This window comes from Leptodactylus fuscus, chromosome 8, assembly GCF_031893055.1.
Source record: "Leptodactylus fuscus isolate aLepFus1 chromosome 8, aLepFus1.hap2, whole genome shotgun sequence".
In the NCBI taxonomy this organism is placed as follows: Eukaryota; Metazoa; Chordata; class Amphibia; order Anura; family Leptodactylidae; genus Leptodactylus; species Leptodactylus fuscus.
Genome location: NC_134272.1, coordinates 32555929 through 32576232, shown reverse-complemented (window position 1 = coordinate 32576232; position 20304 = coordinate 32555929). Strand labels below are relative to the sequence as shown.

The window sequence follows — 20304 nt, the reverse complement described above, 5'->3', positions numbered from 1 at the left end:
AATAACATAGATCTTCTTTACATGAGATCACAGCGGCAGGATTTGCTTTCCCGCAGCGCTGTAATCACAGGTGTAATTGTGAAGCATTCCATAAACTTACATGAGGCCTGACTGTACTGTTCAGATATGTCAGAACTAACGGATAACACATGTGAGAAGGTCTTCGGATCAATCTTGTTAGACATCAAATATATGAGAAAACTGCATTCTTTTAAAGTGTGGGCATTCTTACTATACTTGTATTTTATATGTGCCTGTGTACTGTATAGATAAAACCTTTCACATGGTTCAGTAGATGCTTTCTGACATTCATCAACTGATGTTTAAGACTTCTAAGGACAAGTGCAAACATGTATCCCAATATCAGTAATAAAATGTTATCTATGTGGGACTAAGCTATATATGTAATCTATAGTGGCTAAGCTATCTGCAGTAGGGCAAGTGTCTAATTGGTGGCCACTAGAGGTAAATGCAGAGGGTACTGGGGATCTGCAGTAATAGGATTAAAATGGAAGAGAAAAAAGTTTTAAAACACGCCATGAATGGGTTAGAAACCAAAAAAGCAGTACTCACCTCAATAATCCCCTTAGGGTCCATTCACACGGAGTAAACGCGCGCTTATTTTGGCACAATGCACGTGTAAAAATAAGACTCCCATTGACTTCAATGACTTTTTTTTTTCTTTTACACGTGTAAAAATTGTCATTGAAGTCAATGGGAATCTTATTTTTACACATGTATCCTTTTCATGTGTATTGTGCCAAACTGAGCGCGTGTTTACTCTGTGTGACTGGACCCTTAAAGCTTACTCACTGCTCTCTTCCTCCTAATGCTGTATCAGCACACAGGTGCACAAGGCTCGCTTCTATCCATCACAACACTACGTGATGCTAAAGCCCAGGCACAAGACTCTGCAGTCCCTGATCAGCTAGTCAGTCAGTAGCGCCAAAGACAACAAGGAGTCCAGGAAAGTTTGTTTCTTCAGTTTGATCACTTCCTTTGGGCCTCCACTTATACATGAGTCCCCCTTTGACAACAATAACAAAGGATTAAGTCCCGCCCTTCCTATTTCCGGTCGAAGATCTCTTTCCGGTTTTGAGAGTTTGCCATGTCTAGCAGGGGTATAGGCATACTGTTTCGTGGTTACGACGAGCCTGCTGCAGAACCTCATTTGCTAAATGCTATACAGTATATATATTTATTTGCCGAATGCTATATATATGTATAGCATTCGGCAAATGAACACTGATTCTGCAGCAGGCACGTCCTTGCCACGGGCAGGCAAGAGTTTTTCTCATTGGAATGAATAGTCCGATGTTAGACTCCGCCTCCTCAGACGAGCCTCTGGCAGAACCAGCGTTGATTGGCCAAATCACTGGCAACTGGCCAATCAACGCTGGTCTATTCATTTCAATGAGAAAAAGTCAACTGGTAACAGCATACTTACCTGCTCGTAGCAAGGACGAGCCTGCTACACAATCAGCCTTCATTTGCCGAATGCTATACACTGTATAGCATTCAGAAAATGAGGTTCTGCAGCAGGCTCGTCGTAACCCGAGGACCATACCCTGAAGTACATACCCAGCCCTGGTTAATTCACTAAGGAACAGGAAGTCTTCTTGCCGCCCTTCCATTGCGCATGTGCCAACCGGAAGTTCGCAGGGGGACTCATGTATACTCTGGAGTCACTTCAGAGTATAACAGCAGTTTTGGTTTGGCTGGTCTACACAAAACCATGGGGTGAACTTTGTAAGACAAATCTCACAAGGTACGCTCAACACTTAGACATACCGGAAAAGGGGTATGGTTTAAAAAGGACATGGCATAAATAATTGCCATCGAGGTAAAGTACCAAAATATCCACTTGACCAATCTCTGACCACAGCCGTGATCAGCTTCAGCCAATGACTGCTTGAGCAGACATGTCCCATGTGGCAAGATTTACAGTATAAGGGTAAGGGAACAGTGGGACATCAGTGGGTTGAGCAAAGTGTCTTTTTGCTTTTATATAATTTTTAAACCTGCTTGAAAAAAATACCACAGATCTCATTTAACCCTACAATTACACTGTTCTTTAAAAATTTTTGGAGAACTAGAGTGTTACTTTAATGTCATATCCACACCACTCCAACATCTGTATACATTCAAATGGGCCCCCTAGGTCTCCAGGGCCCAGTAGTTACGACTACCTCTGCACTCCCCATAGGTATGCCTTGGTTTAGTACACAGGATGGGATCAGATACCGTACAGTGAAATCAGGACAGCTCAGCTTCTTTTGGTAAATCTACTACTGTGAATAACACAGCTGCATCTGGAGGAGTATGTTACTAGACATGTCACTCCGCATACTCCGTAACACACTGCATGAGACAGTGGGAAGAATTTATTAAAATTGCTATTTCTTATGCCAGTCTTAATAAATTTCCATGCTGGTGAGAGATGTGCCATAATTCTTAAAGGCACACATATGAGGAGGTCCCGTGTATCACAGATTTTAGCTACAAATCACATCAGATTTCTGGCAAGAAGCGCTAAACTATGGAGTAAAATACATTGATGCTTATATGTTGTGCTTCAGACTAGCCTTCTAGTGGCATCTTCTGGTTGCAAACAGAGTTTGGTAGTAAGGTAAAGCAGACATCTGTCAGCAACCTGCTTTACCATTTATCCCTTGTCACTGCTGCCAGTGCCTTGTCACATCATTACATTGCATCTGCTGCTCTAAGCCACTGAGAGCAAACACTCGAGTGGACTGGGGTGAATATTTATTTTATTTTTTGCATTTTACCATTTGGGGACCACAAGTAAATTGTATTATAATGTGTGTAAGCCACCAAGGGGAACATTATAATTAGTGGAGGACACTGTGTAGGTTATGCTGTATGGAGACACTAAAAGGGCATTATGCTATGTGGGGACACAAAGGGATTGGGTGGAGTTGGGGAGAGTCAACATGCTTGGAAGTGATTAAAAGTGTGGCTTAGAATACGTAAATGTGGCACTCACTGCAGTTTTTTTCGCCCCTTTTTCTATCACTTGAATATTGGGACATATGATATAAAATAATATACAACATATACTGAGAGCAGTTTAGGATAGGAGATAAATGTCACAGAACTACTGGGACCCCCAATGGACAAGGGCCCAAAATTTCTTGTTTGTGAAGGGAGGAGGGGGTCACTGCTCCATTCACTTCTATGGGGTTGTGAAGGTCATAGATCTGGCAGTCCATAGAAGTGAATGCTGTGATGACCACACATGTGTACCATTCTTGCCGTTTGGATGGAGCACCTGGTAAAACTGGGGACCTGTTCTTGTTTTCACTGCTGGCCCCAGGAAACAGACATTGATCAATATTATTCAAAGGCAAACCCTGTTGAAGAAGAACTCCCAAAAAACAGATCATCTGATTTAGCAGAAAAGAAGAATTCGAATAGAAAAGGATAACTAAAATGGTAATAGCGGCTGAATTTTTATATACTGGAGGACTAGGTACACAATGAATGAAAAAAACTGACTAAAATGAACCTAATGGCCACAACCTCTACAGTGTGATTTTGTTTCTTTCCATGCTGCTTCTCCATGGAAATTGTCTCTATAGAGATAAACACATTGGAATTGGTTTGTATAGAGCTGTCCATATAGCTGTCTTTATGGAAATAAAATGTCATTCGACAGCTCTGATATTTTTAACACTTCACAATGTGTTAGTACTACAACGCACCCAATACATATTCCCACAAGTTTGTTAACCTATAAAGCAGATACTAAGCGAAAGATTAGAAGAGGCAGATTTATTAAGACTGGTGTGTAATACACCGGTCTTAATCAGCTGCTGTGCTAGTGTGAAATTGACAAATTTTGCTGCACCTCAAGACGTGCATGTGGCATATGTAAGAAATGTTGTGTTCGGTCACTTCCTTCCCATGGAGTAAAAAAGAAAAAAAAAATTGGCGCCAAGCTGGCATACATCAAAATGTGTCTTATTTATGCCAGTTCCATACACGTATTGTTAAATACCCCCATAGCTGGGAGTTTATTAAGGCTGGTATTGCCACAACAGTGTAAGTCCATACTTTTTTGGATTACAGCCTAAATGTATTATCAAGTGCATATCACATAACAAAATTGCTGCAGTTTTGGCTGTACTTTAACTGAAACCTATGCTTGTTATGAGCATATGACCAAATGTGCGTTGACATTGTAACGATAAGGATAAGGATTCTGCTGATCAATACAAAAGACTTTTCCACCATCCTGATCACAGCCACCGTGGCTCAGTATCCAATTTACCAACCTATTACAGATATATATGTATCACAGGCAGTAGTATGTTTTTAGAATGGGGAAACAAATGCTCAGGACACCAGCTGTTACCTTAAAGGGGTGGTGCTCTTATAGACACTTATTCCATAACGGCAAGATAAAGAATAGATGTGAGATTATTAGAGATATGACTGTGGAGACACCCGCCCCCCCTCAATTGGTAGAACCAAACCCAAAAGTTCCCTTAAAGCCTTGTGAACAAAGAATTAATATACTTATATGACGGTGCTCCATTCACTTTACTTAAGCAAGCCACACAAGTGCTTCGTCACTTCATTCACTCAGAAGCTTTAGGGAACTTTCGAGGTCTGTTTCTCAAGATCAGTGGGACCCCCAGTGATCTGACATTTATCCCCTATCCAGTCTATAGCGCATCAGAGTCTGCAACTCCTTTGAAAGTAATTTCTTTTCACATTCTCAAACATACTTAGAAGTTACACATACAAATGGTAACTAGATACTAATAGTGATGAGCGACTCGGCCATAATAACCCATAAGTGTCTGTAATGGCACAACCCCTTTAAGGACTTAAACCCAGGACCACAGTAGAGCAAGGTAATGGATCTAACCACTGATCTAATACAAATGCCTCTAATAATGAAAATGCATGGTATGCTTTTCTACCCATGCTCAGGATGCTGACTATTTTTTCATGCCTGAAGTCTTTTCCTTTACTTTAATAAATTTAGGGATTATACGCCTTGGAGAATAAAATTAAGGTTTGATTTTATGTTTATTACTGGCATCAAAATGAAAAAAACCTCTCTAATGAAAGAGTGGATGGTTTATAAATACATGGACACCACTGATAATAAGCATGTCTTGTTTCATTATTTTTTTAATTGACAGCCTAGAGGAGAGTCACACATCTGCATAACAGTACAGAAGAGGAAAGAGGAGGTGAGAGATAGAAAATTAGATTTCTTTCACAGTGGCCAATGAGTGATACGGCTGGCCTCACCTTTTCAGCTTAGATTACACAAGAGACAACCACGAAAAGTAAAATGGAGGGCATGCAGAGAAAAATGACAGTAGGGTTCACTTTGGAGGGGAACCAAAAAGATAAGGGAAAAAAATGTGTGCTTGTAAGCCAGTCTTCATCCATCAGTATGCATTATCTGATAACCCAGAGCAGGAATTCTGCTGTCTTGTAGACAGAACACATCTCATATACAACGTGTCTTTGGATGGATCTTCTACAAAGAATTAATTTAGGTCTTTCACCTTTGCCTGTCTGACCTAAAGAAAACTAAATATGCAAATAAAGGGCAGAAATCACAGGAACTCATCTTGGAAAGCCGAAGCTTCTATCAGCTTTCTATATTCATGAAACGCCGTGTGGACGATCATTTAGAGCTGCTATTGTTAATACTGAAATATGACTGATGAAGTTGCCATTTGAGATTGTGTAAAGATAAACATATGTAAATGTAGGCCCATCGCCTTATACGTCTCAGTATATACTTTCCTGATATATTTTATGACAAAGTTACTATTACAAATACAGTGTGACACGGAGGTGACTCAGTGGGAAAATCGGCTATTTTAATACATTGAGAACGGAGGTGCTTAGCAGCATGATGTCACAAAGTACAGCTCCTTATTATAGACTGAGCAATTACTTAGAGAAAAAAATGGTTGCAGACATACAGTAGAATGGCACAGCAGTGAAGAACTATTTCTCGATGAGTATGAGCGGGCAGCTTCACAGTCCAAAATGCTAACTAGAATGGGGCTGAAATTATTCATAGGCTGTATCCAAAACTAAAAAACGGTGGCAGTTAAAGGGGTTGTCCAGCCAATAATGGGTTTTTTAAAAAAAAAAAAAAAAAAAAATCAGAGTCACATTTAAAAAAAGAAAAAAAGAAAAAAAAATCTCCCCTTCACTGATCCCCTGCCAATAATTTTCTGACATTGCCTGTGTCTCCTTCTGATTTGGGGTCCCTCTAAACATACAGGAATTGACCAGTCAGTTACTGACAGTAAAGTTGTCCTGACTCACCCCATGACTGGCAGAGCGGGCATGTCCTGTGTGTAAACATAAGACCAGAAAGTCTAAACCACAGGGATGCAGTGACAGTGGGAAAAATGGATACAGTGTGGAAACATTGGAGGAAAGTATAACTTTTATTTTTTTGACTTTTGTGACTCATTGAGCAGTTTTAAAAAATTGATCAGTCGCATACTCATGGAGGATTCTGTTAACAGTCTAACATTCACAGGTAGATGGGAAAGAGAATTGGGGGTCTCATTTTCACCAGACGCGTGGTCTTCGGCTTTCCAAGCGTGACATAAGTTCTCTATATCTTGCACAACATAAGAGACAAACTATAAGATCCTCTCCAGAGTCCCCTCTTTCCTGCATGTGATTTACTCCTCCACTTCGGACCGATGTTGGAGTTGTAACATCAACAAGGGCACTATGGCGCGCGTCTGGTGAGGATGTACACTCTCCATTTGTTTGGATGTCCTTCGTATCATTCAGACAGTCACTGGTATTGCTTTAGAAGGCAACCTTATTCCCCTTCTCCTCTCTATCTTCCCGAGTAAGTTTAAGAAGTATACCTGTAAGCTGTTGGGTTTCCTATTAGTAACAGTGAGGTCTGTTATCCCTAGATTGTGGAAATCTCCAATGCTCTCCTCTCTACTGTCTTGGCTTCAGTAGAAAAATTTCAATTAAACACTTAATGTTAAAAAAAATATTTTTTAAAAATGGTCAGAAAATCAATCTCTTTAAAGATAAAATAAAAGTGGAAACAAAAGATGTCAGATCCATTTTCACAGCTCCTGAGACTAAACTAGCTTACCATACGGAAACCTTACATTAGCTTCAAAAAACATCAGGATGTCCTGGGTACTCTGCGTCTATTTCTGAAATGCAGCTTGAACCCTGGAAATTACCGGCAAATGCAAGGGCCCCAATACTCCCTGCCTCACTATTTGAGCACAACATAATATAAAAGGGTTGTTCTGTTCTAGTTACTATGATACTACAATCCTGGATCACTATATTAACAGACACCCATAAAGATATGAAAAATGGCAATACAGAAATTGCTGTTTGCCTGCAACTTGACGTCTAGCACTAATACCATTCATTTTTTGCCTTTGTTTCTTGTAGATTACTTACCTTAGTTACTTACATAGAGTCCTATGCCATAGGAATTGCATGCAAATAAGAAGGAGGAGACAGAGTAAGTAGGATTAACAGAAATGTGAAAGGAAAGAAGCCCCAATAATCAATGCATCATATATATCTCTAGTATGTCATTCTGTATACACACACACACACACACACACACACACACTAATTGTATTTCTCGGTTTCGGTAAGATACTCAATTCACTACGTATCCAAGTCACTACTCTATCCATCTATCTCTCAGAGAAGCAATGATGAAAGGGGAGGCTTTAATTTAAGTCTTTTCATATTCCTCCCTCATCTGGAAGTGTAAGTAACATTGAAAGTGACCATTTAAAGCTAATAAACACATTTTCTACTGTACTGCATATTCTAATAGGTTTTAGCTAAATGGCTATATGGTTAAAAGACACAAAAATAAGGAAGATTATTAGAAAAGAGCACATGTGTAAAAGGGAAAGCCTTCTATTGGACTTGAAAGCCTTCCTTTGAAGTACTGCCTGATTTACACACCCAATGTTTGTTACTATGGAATATATGGTTTATTTACTCCAATGCTAAAACAAAGTATACCTCTATTAGATGAACATAGCCCAATGGATATATTTGGGATATACATTGGGTTCTAACATTGTGTTAACAGGGCCCAAAACAAACATGACTGTTGTAGCCAAAATATTGACTATATCCTGGATCAATCAGTCAGTCCAAATTAAATGAGCATGTTTGTGCACAAATCGCTAATAATGAGACAGAAACAGAGTTCCATATCAAACCAGCCATGCTCTTCGCCCACCTCAGCATTACTGACTCTTTATTGAAAAGTACACACACTTTAGAGACAAAGAAAGGAGGGGTTACTGCCTCCTTGACATTCCTGAGCTGCTGTCCATCTCCCATTGGCTCCAAACTTCAATGTCCAGCCAGACACCTCCTTGCTCCAGTCTGTGGAATTCTGTTACAGGGTGTGCCAAAGAGCAATCAAGCCCCATCTTGGTTTTAAGATCCTTTGTCTCTTTGACTATGCAACCTCACCAAGGAAAAATTTGTATTTCGATAACAAACATGCAATACAAAGTATAAGAATCTTGATTCATGTTCTCAGACTTGACATGACCACTTAAGAAAAGGAAAACAAAAGAAATGGTAAATGTACAATAGTACTGAAAACTGTACTCGGCACCAAAATAAACCCCAAAATCTAGGATAAATGGAAGCAGTTGATAACCCCCCCACACCCAGAAAAAAACAAAAAAAGATGACTGAAGATATCCATTGATAGATCTGTATAGTTTAAGGGGTGCTCCAGTTTCTGCAATTATAATATATATATATATATATATATATATATATATATATATATATATATATATATATATATATATATATATATATATATATACACACACACTCACCGGCCACTTTATTAGGTACACCATGCTAGTAACGGGTTGGACCCCCTTTTGCCTTCAGAACTGCCTCAATTCTTCGTGGCATAGATTCAACAAGGTGCTGGAAGCATTCCTCAGAGATTTTGGTCCATATTGACATGATGGCATCACACAGTTGCCGCAGATTTGTCGGCTGCACATCCATGATGCGAATCTCCCGTTCCACCACATCCCAAAGATGCTCTATTGGATTGAGATCTGGTGACTGTGGAGGCCATTGGAGTACAGTGAACTCATTGTCATGTTCAAGAAACCAGTCTGAGATGATTCCAGCTTTATGACATGGCGCATTATCCTGCTGAAAGTAGCCATCAGATGTTGGGTACATTGTGGTCATAAAGGGATGGACATGGTCAGCAACAATACTCAGGTAGGCTTTGGCGTTGCAACGATGCTCAATTGGTACCAAGGGGCCCAAAGAGTGCCAAGAAAATATTCCCCACACCATGACACCACCACCACCACCAGCCTGAACTGTTGATACAAGGCAGGATGGATCCATGCTTTCATGTTGTTGACGCCAAATTCTGACCCTACCATCCGAATGTCGCAGCAGAAATCGAGACTCATCAGACCAGGCAACGTTTTTCCAATCTTCAATTGTCCAATTTCGATGAGCTTGTGCAAATTGTAGCCTCAGTTTCCTGTTCTTAGCTGAAAGGAGTGGAACCCGGTGTGGTCTTCTGTTGCTGTAGCCCATCTGCCTCAAAGTTCGACGTACTGTGCGTTCAGAGATGCTCTTCTGGCTACCTTGGTTGTAACGGGTGGCTATTTGAGTCACTGTTGCCTTTCTATCAGCTCGAACCAGTCTGACCATTCTCCTCTGACCTCTGGCATCAACAACGCATTTCCGCCCACAGAACTGCCGCTCACTGGATGTTTTTTCTTTTCGGACCATTCTCTGTAAACCCTAGAGATGGTTGTGCGTGAAAATCCCAGTAGATCAGCAGTTTCTGAAATACTCAGACCAGCCCTTCTGGCACCAACAACCATGCCACGTTCAAAGGCACTCAAATCACCTTTCTTCCCCATACTGATGCTCGGTTTGAACTGCAGGAGATTGTCTTGACCATGTCTACATGCCTAAATGCACTGAGTTGCCGCCATGTGATTGGCTGATTAGAAATTAAGTGTTAACGAGCAGTTGGACAGGTGTACCTAATAAAGTGGCCAGTGAGTGTGTGTGTGTGTATATATATATATATATATATATATATATATATATATATATATATATATATACACACACACACACGTACGTGAACCAAATCTAACTTCTTTTTTTTTTTCAATACCACCACAGCGTGAGCAATGCAATCTGTGTCAGTTGATACTTCCACTGCCCAGGGGGAAGAGCTGAATTGAATGCAGGATGGGTGTGTTTTGTGATGATGCAGCAGTGTTCAGTAATAGAAGAAAACAACTTTTGTGCTCCTAGATCCTCATTTAAATAAAATAATGAAAGTGTTTTTTTTATGCATTCACAGGGCTCTGAAACATAAGAAAGGTATGGTTTTTATCTTGCTAATAGCATCTGTATCAATAAGGCAGTGTTTTACAGTAGCTGCAGGCAGTGATAGACTCCCTTTACCATTGCAAGGATGTACAGGTATGTCAATGCAGAGTTAACAATGGACTGCCGAGACATATATAGTCAAAGGTCAGTTTTGAACTGGTTAAAGAACATAAAAAGCCTCATCATTACCCAAAATCAAAACATTTGTATGTGGTCTTCCATCATTGTATTTTATTCTAGTGCTGTTGTAGTACTGCATGTACAACACTCACAAACATAGGAAAAACAGGACTCAAGCCATATACATATTGCCTACTTGCTACAGATTTACAGTCCAGATTGCACACCAAATAAAGATGGAACAAAGTAGGGGGAATGACGCTTTTTTACATACTGTGGAAACTGCTCACATTTTAAGTGCAAACTGCAGATTTATATTTTTTCATATTTTACCAACAACATAACCAACATATAACACATGCAGATATGGCCACAGGTTTATGGATACTACCTGTGACGATGGCCTTATACTTTTTGGCTGTCTTTTTATATCAAATTCTAGTTTGGGCTGAAAAAGTAAAACTGCATTATCATATAGCTTATAACATTACATTATTATAATTTCTGTGTTATCTACATGATGCTCATCTAATTTACTATAGAACCACATGAGCTAAGAAATGTCATCTAATAAACATTATGGGCAGCTACTTATATGTGTCCTAATAGCTTTACACCGCAGCATGTGGGTTTACTATAGACACATGAACATTTCAATGAACCGAAGGAAATGCTAAATATAGAAAACATTTTTACGATACCAAGTTGCTAATAGTCTGGTTCCATTTTCACAGCTGTTGACCATATAATACACATAAACACACATTTTATGTGCACAGACATTCTTCCACCTTTTATATCAGCCACTAACATGGTAACAAAGGAGTGTCTGCGCAAAGGTACCTGATAAAACTATAGATATTATAAAACTATTCCAAATATAAAAAAGCTGAGAAGGAGAAGTGTGAGAAGTAGAGATGAGCGAACACTATTCGAAACAGCTGTTTCGAATAGCACGCTCCCATAGAAATGAATGGACGTAGCCGGCACACGGGGGGTTAAGCAGCCGGCAAAGTCTGCTTCCATTCATTTCTATGGGAGCGTGCTATTCGAAACGACTGTTTCGAATAGTGTTCGCTCATCTCTAGTGAGAAGGAGATTAAAACAGCCAATTGTCCAGATAAGGTCAAAAAGGTCCATGGAAAGCCATCGTTTATATCTGCACAAGCTTTATTTATGTATGCTCCAAACACACAGAACTGCAGGGAAAGAGGCAACATAGTGGCTCAGTGGTTAGCACTGCAGCCTTGCAGCGCTGGAGTCCTGGGTTTGAATCCCAGCAGGAACAACATCTGTAAGAAGTTTGTATGTTCTCCCCGTGTTTGTGTGGATTTCCCCTCATTCTACAAAGACATACTGATAGGAAAAAAACAAAACACAGAACTGCAGGGAATGAAGCTGGTTTGTATAGGTTAGGAGTGTAATGCAAAAATTATAATAAACAGCAAAGATCTCTGAATTTACATGCGCTCATTGTGATGGTAAAAACTGTACAAAAGATGTCTGGTAAAATGATAGGGGGTGGGGAACCCATCAAGATAGTGCAAGCGGAAAACTCCAGGTGGTAATGCTTCTATAGAAACATTAGTTCATAATAACCCATCCTGATGACTGTCAAGCAGTGTAAGAGTTACATTTTCCCAAATAAGTCATCTACTGTGTAATAGATTTTTCTGCTGTGAGAAATAAATAAGGGGTTTAAAGCTGCAAACTAAATGGAATGGATGTTTGCAATTTAGTGCATTATTGCTTAACTAATAAATCATATAAATAATAACTAAGCAAAAATGCAAATCTAGTAAGCCACCATGTGACAAGCTTGTGCTGAACCACTGTGGCAGAGCTCCACGTACCTCCGAGCATGTTACAGGTCATTAACAATTAGGGATTATTGGGGATTTTGTTCTATCATTTAACCTTAAACTGGTCACATTGACAAGATAGACGCTTGCCTTCAGTCATTCTTATCACTATTACATTAGATTCCATCATTCATACTGAACGTCACACACAGAAATCTATGGGTAGGGGAGGGGGGAGGAGGATGTGCCTACCTGCTAGTAACATTGATTATCTCAATACTGCTTCAGTTCACACCTACTTCAGAGTTTTCTTTCTTTTGACTACAGCAGGAACAAAACCACAAGGGACAACACTGACTATAGTAGGGTCTGTTGGGAGTCTTATTTTATTTTTAGCAGACATCACTGAATGAAAAAGTTAGCCTTGCAAGATCTTTTGTCCGGGATTTCTACAAGACAATACAAACGCAGACTCCAATGCAGATGTGAAACTAGCATTAGTTAATTTCCTAGTACTGTATAGAACAAGTGCAGTAGTGCCAGAAGAGACCTCTCACTAGTGTAGAAGAGCTTAGTAGTAGCAATATGCCAGTCTCTTTCAGCAACTTTCGCCTCCCCTCTCCATAACCTTTCATATTAGAAGGATTTGTAAAATCAAGAAAGAGAAATCAGCCTGATAAATGGAGAAAGAAACATTTATCTTTAATAAGACATTACAATGATTCTTATATTCACCTGTCCTTTTTCAAAGTGTTTTGGCAATGTTTTCTCATCATGTTTTCCAATGTACTGGTCAAATATGGAAGTAAATACATCTAAGACGACAAGTGAACTCTTGGGACCTAGCATTTAAGTTCATATTAGTAAACCGTGTTAGTGCAGACAGTGCACCCCTTTATGGTAACCTTCGTCATAACAGCAGTGGCCGAGTAAGTAGTATAATGTACCCTGCAACTCTGAAACAAATATATTAGTTGTAAGAGGAATATGACAAAGAGTTGAAGGTATTAACTAGGAGTTTTCTGGGTCTATGATCCTGAGCTCCACTGTGCTTTGTAAGTAGTGATGTACTGTAACCTAAAGTAGGCTGTATGGCAATAGTATCTTCCATAAAGAGAAAAACTGTCCTTAGTGGCCACCGCTACCCTTCCACCCTAAACTCTGCGCTGAACCACTATTGTAGATCTATGGATAGTTAATAACCAAGTTTCACTGTTTAACTATCAAATCATTTTGCAAAAGGTGAAAAACATGGCAGATGATTAGCACTAATGGTGACGAGGGAACATCTCCTTTATTTTCTTTCATTAATACAAATTAGGACAGCATACTTATCGCCCATCAATCCTACAGCGCAGGGCAGTGTATATCCACTTTTTTCTTTTCATCTATCTTTGAAATCCATCCTACAGTTTATCATTTATTTCTCACCTAATTAGTTCTTATAATTGTAAATGCTGAGATGTTATGGAGATAATCAAAGAGCTAATTACCACTAGCTCATTCTTACAATATGATATGACACTAGAAATTGTATTATTACTAAAGTGTACCGCTCGCATTCCCGCTGATGAGCGCAGAGAGGAAGATCGGCAATGTAATTTGGCATCTAACTGTGTATTGTACAAGGACATTTAAACAAAACCAGATACTCATAGTTTCACAGTGTTTGTGCTGGCAAAAAACAAAAGGAGTAATGCACATCTTACATATCTGAACGAAGACATAATGTGTGCAAAAAAGCAAAAACAAGGTGCAATTACAAATCACTTCTTATGACTATTCTACCCACCAACCTGTAACAAAGATTTTGTGAATAACAATCTGTACAAGTGGAAGATAAAGGAAGCAGCAGTGACAAGATATAAGGACCTGGCAGAAGAGAAGTAGAGACAAGATGCGACAGGTAACTGCTTATACTTAAGGCGCAGACAATAGATGGAAATGGAGATGCTGTGTAACAATACATTCTACAACGTTTCCTTCTCTCAAAATTCAGGCTGATGCCATCATTCCGGCTTAAGATCTCTGCTGCAGTGTCATACATATTGTTTACTTCTTGTATACAATACGGAGCTTGGAGCTAATGCAGACAGAATATAAAATAACAAGCCTGAGAGAATAAGCCTAGTATTTTGTTCCTCTTAAGTATAAGCTGGAGAGACATGGCTTTTTGAAACTCCCACAAAGCTATCCAGAGAAATAAGTGAGTATCTTACAATGGTGATTCATACTGTATAAAAGCTTCTTCAAAAACAATAAGCCAAGTAACTACAGTGTGAAGAATGGAAAATGGCATACCAAGCTTCAGAGCCGAGGGAGTGACTTCAATTTCCCCCCGAAGTGGCTGATGTTGGGAGGACAACTCTGTTTCAAATGTGTCAGAAGTGAGATGATCTGCGGTAATGGGTGTGTCGTCTGTTCTACTGGAAGCGTCCTGTTCATCAAACACCGCAATCAGCTGAGAAAAGAACACAGAAATTGTTAAATATGTCACACGTACACCAGAAATGACATACAAACTAAAGGAAAAATAGCACTCACAACAATAAGCAGTGCTAGGAATTATACGCAATAGGTGACAGCTAGTCATTTCTCACCAAGGTTTCATAGATGTCATAACTGGCTATTAATGGGAAATTAATCAGCAGAGACCTAATATTATTATTGATTTCTCTTATAGCTCTTAACATGGCGTTATAATAATATGACATTTGATAGTGGCTAAGCTTTAGTGTTGGGCGCTGGCAGCCTCTGTGAAGAATTCTCAATTTTGAATTGCATACATCATAATTTCATACAAAAGTAGATCAAACATTCTGTAACGAGAACAACAAAAATGCAGGAATTTCACAAAATGTTCTTATTATTAAACGTTTTACAACAGTGGTCTCATAAGGCCATGTTCAGATGGTATAAACCAGCTTGATTTAATAATAAGCCATTTATGCAATTCTTTAATGTAGACATGTAGATGAAACTATAGGTGACTATAACCACGGTAGGAAGCAGAAGGGATTGATACAGATGATATAAAACTGAATTATAACCTAAAGGAATTATTTTCTGAATGCACCAAACATTTTTAAAGAGGCTCACTAGACAAAGTCAAATGACTGAGGTGTTTTATGGGCACAATTTTGTGGGAGAAGGACTGAATATGCCATGTACTCAGTAAATATACCCCATCAGTAGAAGCAGGGATCCAGATCTCCACTATGGGTGAGAAGCTGCCAGTCACGAGTAGTAATTTTCAATGAAAAGTGTTAAAGGGGTTGGCCCCACAGTATGTATCACCTATAAACAAGACTGGTGATAAAAGTCTTATTGCTGGTGGTCTGACTGCTTGGATCCCCACTAACCACAAGAAAGATGGCCTGTGAGTTCTCCGCATGAATAGAACTGCAGTGGACAACAGCTCCCTTCACTTGTATGGGATTGGTGGAGATAGCAAAATACAATACCTCATGTGTCCCATAGAAGTGACTGGAGTGGTGCTCCATTGCCACAGGGACTTGAGGGACCCCTAATGATATTACATCTATCACCTATCCCATGGAGGAGGCATCTGGCAACCGGCAGCTAAGCAGGTGACTAGCCCCATCAAATAAGTTTGTGGCAAATTCTAATAGGCAGTCTGGTCAGCTGGGCCCTGCATGAGGACACGGCAACATTAGGCAATAAGGATTTCTTTTTATGCTTAGCAAAAACATTTAAAATATTGTGCTCTTGAAGAGAAATCCTCCTGCCCATGCAAATTAATGCTGCGTAAAAAAAAAAATCTTCCTGCAGAACGAACAAACAAGTAAAATAAGCCAATACTAATTAAAGCCGAAAACCTATGATCACAGCTACAACCCGAGATCACAGTACAATAGTAATGGTGCAAATAATGGATTATTCAGGCTGTCACACATACACAGCTAATAATAATCTGTGACAACAGAATAAAATGGACGATTTAAAAGAACGTAAAAACAAGTAAACTAAAAACCACAGATTTTACATGGAACATAGTTCTCCATGAACAGCTGTAGGAACACAATAGAAAATATAATTAACGTCTAACTCAATGGAAACTAAAAATTCTGTTACTACAGTTAACTCTAAATATTCCATCCCACTCACAAAGTCAAAGGGAAACTGACGGGGCCTTGTTGGTGGCCATTGTACTTGCACAATAAAGTAGTAACAATATAAATTGTATAAAACAAAATGTATTCAAAAGGTTGTGTCTATGAAGTGTACAAATGTTTTTACATTTTTCGAGCAATTTACTTCTCAGGGCTCTGCTCACATCTGCAGAGTTCATTTCCGTTCTTCTTTTCAGTTATGGAGAAGTCTAGAGCAACTATATTAGGGTAGGTTGGATTATTCTCATGGTGTCATTCATGGCAAAATAGAGCAGGTGGCTGCTGCTTTTTTAATAAATAAATAAATAAATAAATATATTTGTGAAAGAGGTTCCTGATACCAGATGTAAGCACAGTCTTATATATTAAATATAGAATATCATTATGGTGCTTTCCAGGCTGGGGGCCTATTTTGGTAGTGATGACACACTCTTAGGACCTATTCTGCAGTACTCCAGCATGACCACTATACAGTGGACAGAACCTTTGGTTCTTGCTTCATTTCCTTATATAGATAACGGCTCTGGATGCCTGCCTAAGACAAGTGTTTGGTGCAGGTTGCAGTTGTCAGACCCCTACTAATCTAACATTGACAATTCCTGCACAAACCTCCTCAAACAGAGCTCAGGGTAAATGAGTAAGCTAGGCGTCAAGCGGCTCTTAGAGCTGCCGAAACGCTGGAGCAGGCGGATCATCGAAGCCAACAACACACTCATTATATGGCATCCCAGCTAGCTGTTGAGATGCCGAACAATCAAAGGCACATTACGGGGAACAACTTCAGCGGCAGACCAGCTTCAGAGTTGCTGAAACCGCAGAAGGCGGATAACTGACGCCAACAACAGGCTCATTATATGGCGTCGCAAGCCAGCTGCTGAGGTACCGGAACAATCACAGGCACGGCGCGACAAATAAGTTCAGCAGCAGGACAGCTTGACAACTGCCGAAACACCAGAGCAGGCGGATCACTGACGGCAGCAATTTGCTGAATATAGGCGGATCATCAATGCCAACAACACGCAGATGAAGTAGTGGGTAGAGGCTAGTATATACAAATATATACATGTTTATATTTTACACAGCATTTTTGCCCTTTTTCTACCACTATTAAATATATTGGGAAAACATTTGCAATTCTAGAACGAATATTAACATGCAGAATTGAATAAAAATGTAAATTTTCAGAAGCTCTTTTTTTCCACTTGGAGACCACATTAATGAAACCTCATTCACTTTGTAGTACTGTAAAACGTGGCATTTTTTTCTGTGTGTTTTGGTAACATGGGGCCTTAGGCTGCGGCCCCACGTAGCTTAAATGTTTCGATTTGTCCACAGCGGAAATACCGCAGCAAAAAATGCAATGTTTCACACAGTGCCTGCAAATTGAATGGGATTCTAGCTAATCCCATCCAAACATTGTAGAACAAAACACCCTGGTGTTTTGTCAGTTTCCATATAGGTATAAAAGATGTAGAAAGTCTGCAGAGAAAAAACTGTGTGAAAAGTGATGTGGGAAAAACCACAATGCTTTTCTGCCATATATATTTTTTTTTTCTGCAGCGGTTTTTGGCTGTGAATTGCTATGTGGGGCCTTAGATGGTTTTCACATAGGCATTGATTTAGGCATTTTTACCACAAAAAAACAAACAAAAAAACTGTAGTTCCTGGGTAGGTATGTTTTTAATCTGGAGTACTGCCCCCTAAAAACAACAACAACGTCATCATCAAGATAGTGTGGATAAGGCATATTATTAGTCCAAACAAAGATGTATACCATGTGTGTAAATAAGCTAACAAGTTATCTCAAAAACCCTAAAATCAATCCAAAAACAACCTCTCTATTAAAATTCTCTATTTTGTATACTTTCCTCTGCGTCTGCAATTTGCTTTGCTCTGTGGATTTTATCATTAAACTTGACCAGAGCAAACCAGCGCAGGACTGGACAGCTCAAGATAAGATAACCACTGTCTTTTGCACATTATTAAACCTCAGGTTTCTCTTAACATGTCATCAGTTGTAAAACTGACCATCTCATTACATGAGATTAGATCATAATGTGTCTCTAGACCCCAGCAAATGTTAGGAAACACTCTGGTTCATGGGATTGTGCTGATACAAATCTTTAGTGACAGGACTGCATAGAGCAAATTTAACTTCGATTTGATCCCGAAACACAATATCTTACCGTCTAGCAAAGTCTAATTAGTTATTTTCCAGAATAGGTGCCAGGCAGTTATTGTTCATCTGAGCAGTTCACCACTTGTAATTAAAATGAGCTTTATGGCTAATGGAGAGCGTAAGATAAAGCACTCAACACACGAGAACACTCAATCATAAAACTATTTATTGCTAGCTTTACGGATTTATGTATTTTGTCTAGCCACAAATTATTTAAAAATAAAATTCATTCTGCATTTAAAAATAATGGAATACTTGGATTATAATTAATTTGTAAATGTGTATATAAGTCATAGCTAATAGCATCTAACCGGGTAGTTTTGCCAGTAAATACAGTAGCAAAAAGAATAAGAGTGAAAATGCACAGAAATAGCTAAATCTTGCAAGGCACAATAAAAAGAAAGGTATGACTGCCTGTGAACACCATGATACAGTTTTTAAAGAGAAGTAACCCCTTTACAGTCACACCGAGATTGGAAAAAAGGACCAAAAAGAAACCCACTTTTTTTTTTTTTATTATTGGTCTCTAGGATGCTGATTTTTTTTTACCCATGAGTCCTAACATTTATTGTATCTTTCCATTTACTAAGAGTTATGAGGACTTATTTTGTAGAACGGGATGTAATTTGTAATTTTTGGCTGCAACATATCAACTCAGCCTAAAGATTTATAGCATGTCAATTTCACGCAGAATTGATACAAACAGGATAGTCTAATTCCAATTTTCTTCTATGCAAGTGACAGAACTTCAATGTTACAAGTGTGCATCTGTCCCTGACTGTACATGTGACCACACATCTGCCCCTGGTGTTCCCTATGGCAGGATCCTTGCAGTCTACCTGAGGAATAGTTGTGGACAATGCTGGAACCTGAGGAGGTGAATAAACCACTGAACTCTTTACTACTTCACTACCAATGACCTAATCATTACCATTCTAAACTGGTTCCAAGATGGAAGGAAGGAAGTGCAATTTACGTTATCTGCCGAGGGCACTAAAAGGCCTTGTCTTGGCCTAGTCTTATGGAAATGGTTTTACAGTCAGACAAGGAAACACTGTATAAAGAGTTCCCCTTTCAGGCTCTCCAAGACTCCACATAGAAGAGATTGATAGTTGAGCTTCCCTAAGACAAGAAAGCAAGGGCAAACCTAAAGCCTTGTGCGGAGTAAAAAAAACTCCATGGGCACAAAGGAGAATCAAAAAATTTGGATAATGTCTGAAGTTAAGGAGAAATCTTAGGGAACTCCTAGAGATAAAAAGGGGTTGAGGCCACAAAACAAAATATATACAGTATATAGTCTGACATCGATTTTACTCCCTAAACTGTTATCAACGCAAAAATACAACGTGCAGTTTTGCTGCTGTCTGAATATATGAATTTAAAGATTAATGGGTATTTTTAGAACATTTTTCCCTATAATTTTATTACATTTTTCTTCTATTAATCAATCAATTATGGTGACTGCTTATATCCTTATGAACATAAAATCTGGCAGGCAAGCAGTTACCTTCTAAAGACAAAAAGTTCAATAAACCTTTAACGTAATTACAACACAATGTCAATATTTTAGGCAGATCGAACAAGATGCTGTCAAGTTATGTCTGTTTTACCTATTAATTGCCAAAGAACATTA

General features: G+C 39.1%; 1 protein-coding gene across 1 annotated transcript in view; it reads right to left on the bottom strand.

The window, feature by feature from the left end:
* Positions 1-20304, bottom strand: part of PARD3B (par-3 family cell polarity regulator beta) — a 799946-nt gene that overhangs the window by 636813 nt on the left and 142829 nt on the right. Inside the window, exon 3 of the mRNA XM_075284374.1 lies at positions 14661-14820. Within this exon, the coding sequence (XP_075140475.1) occupies positions 14661-14820 (160 nt within the window). The remainder of the gene's footprint in view (positions 1-14660; positions 14821-20304) is intronic.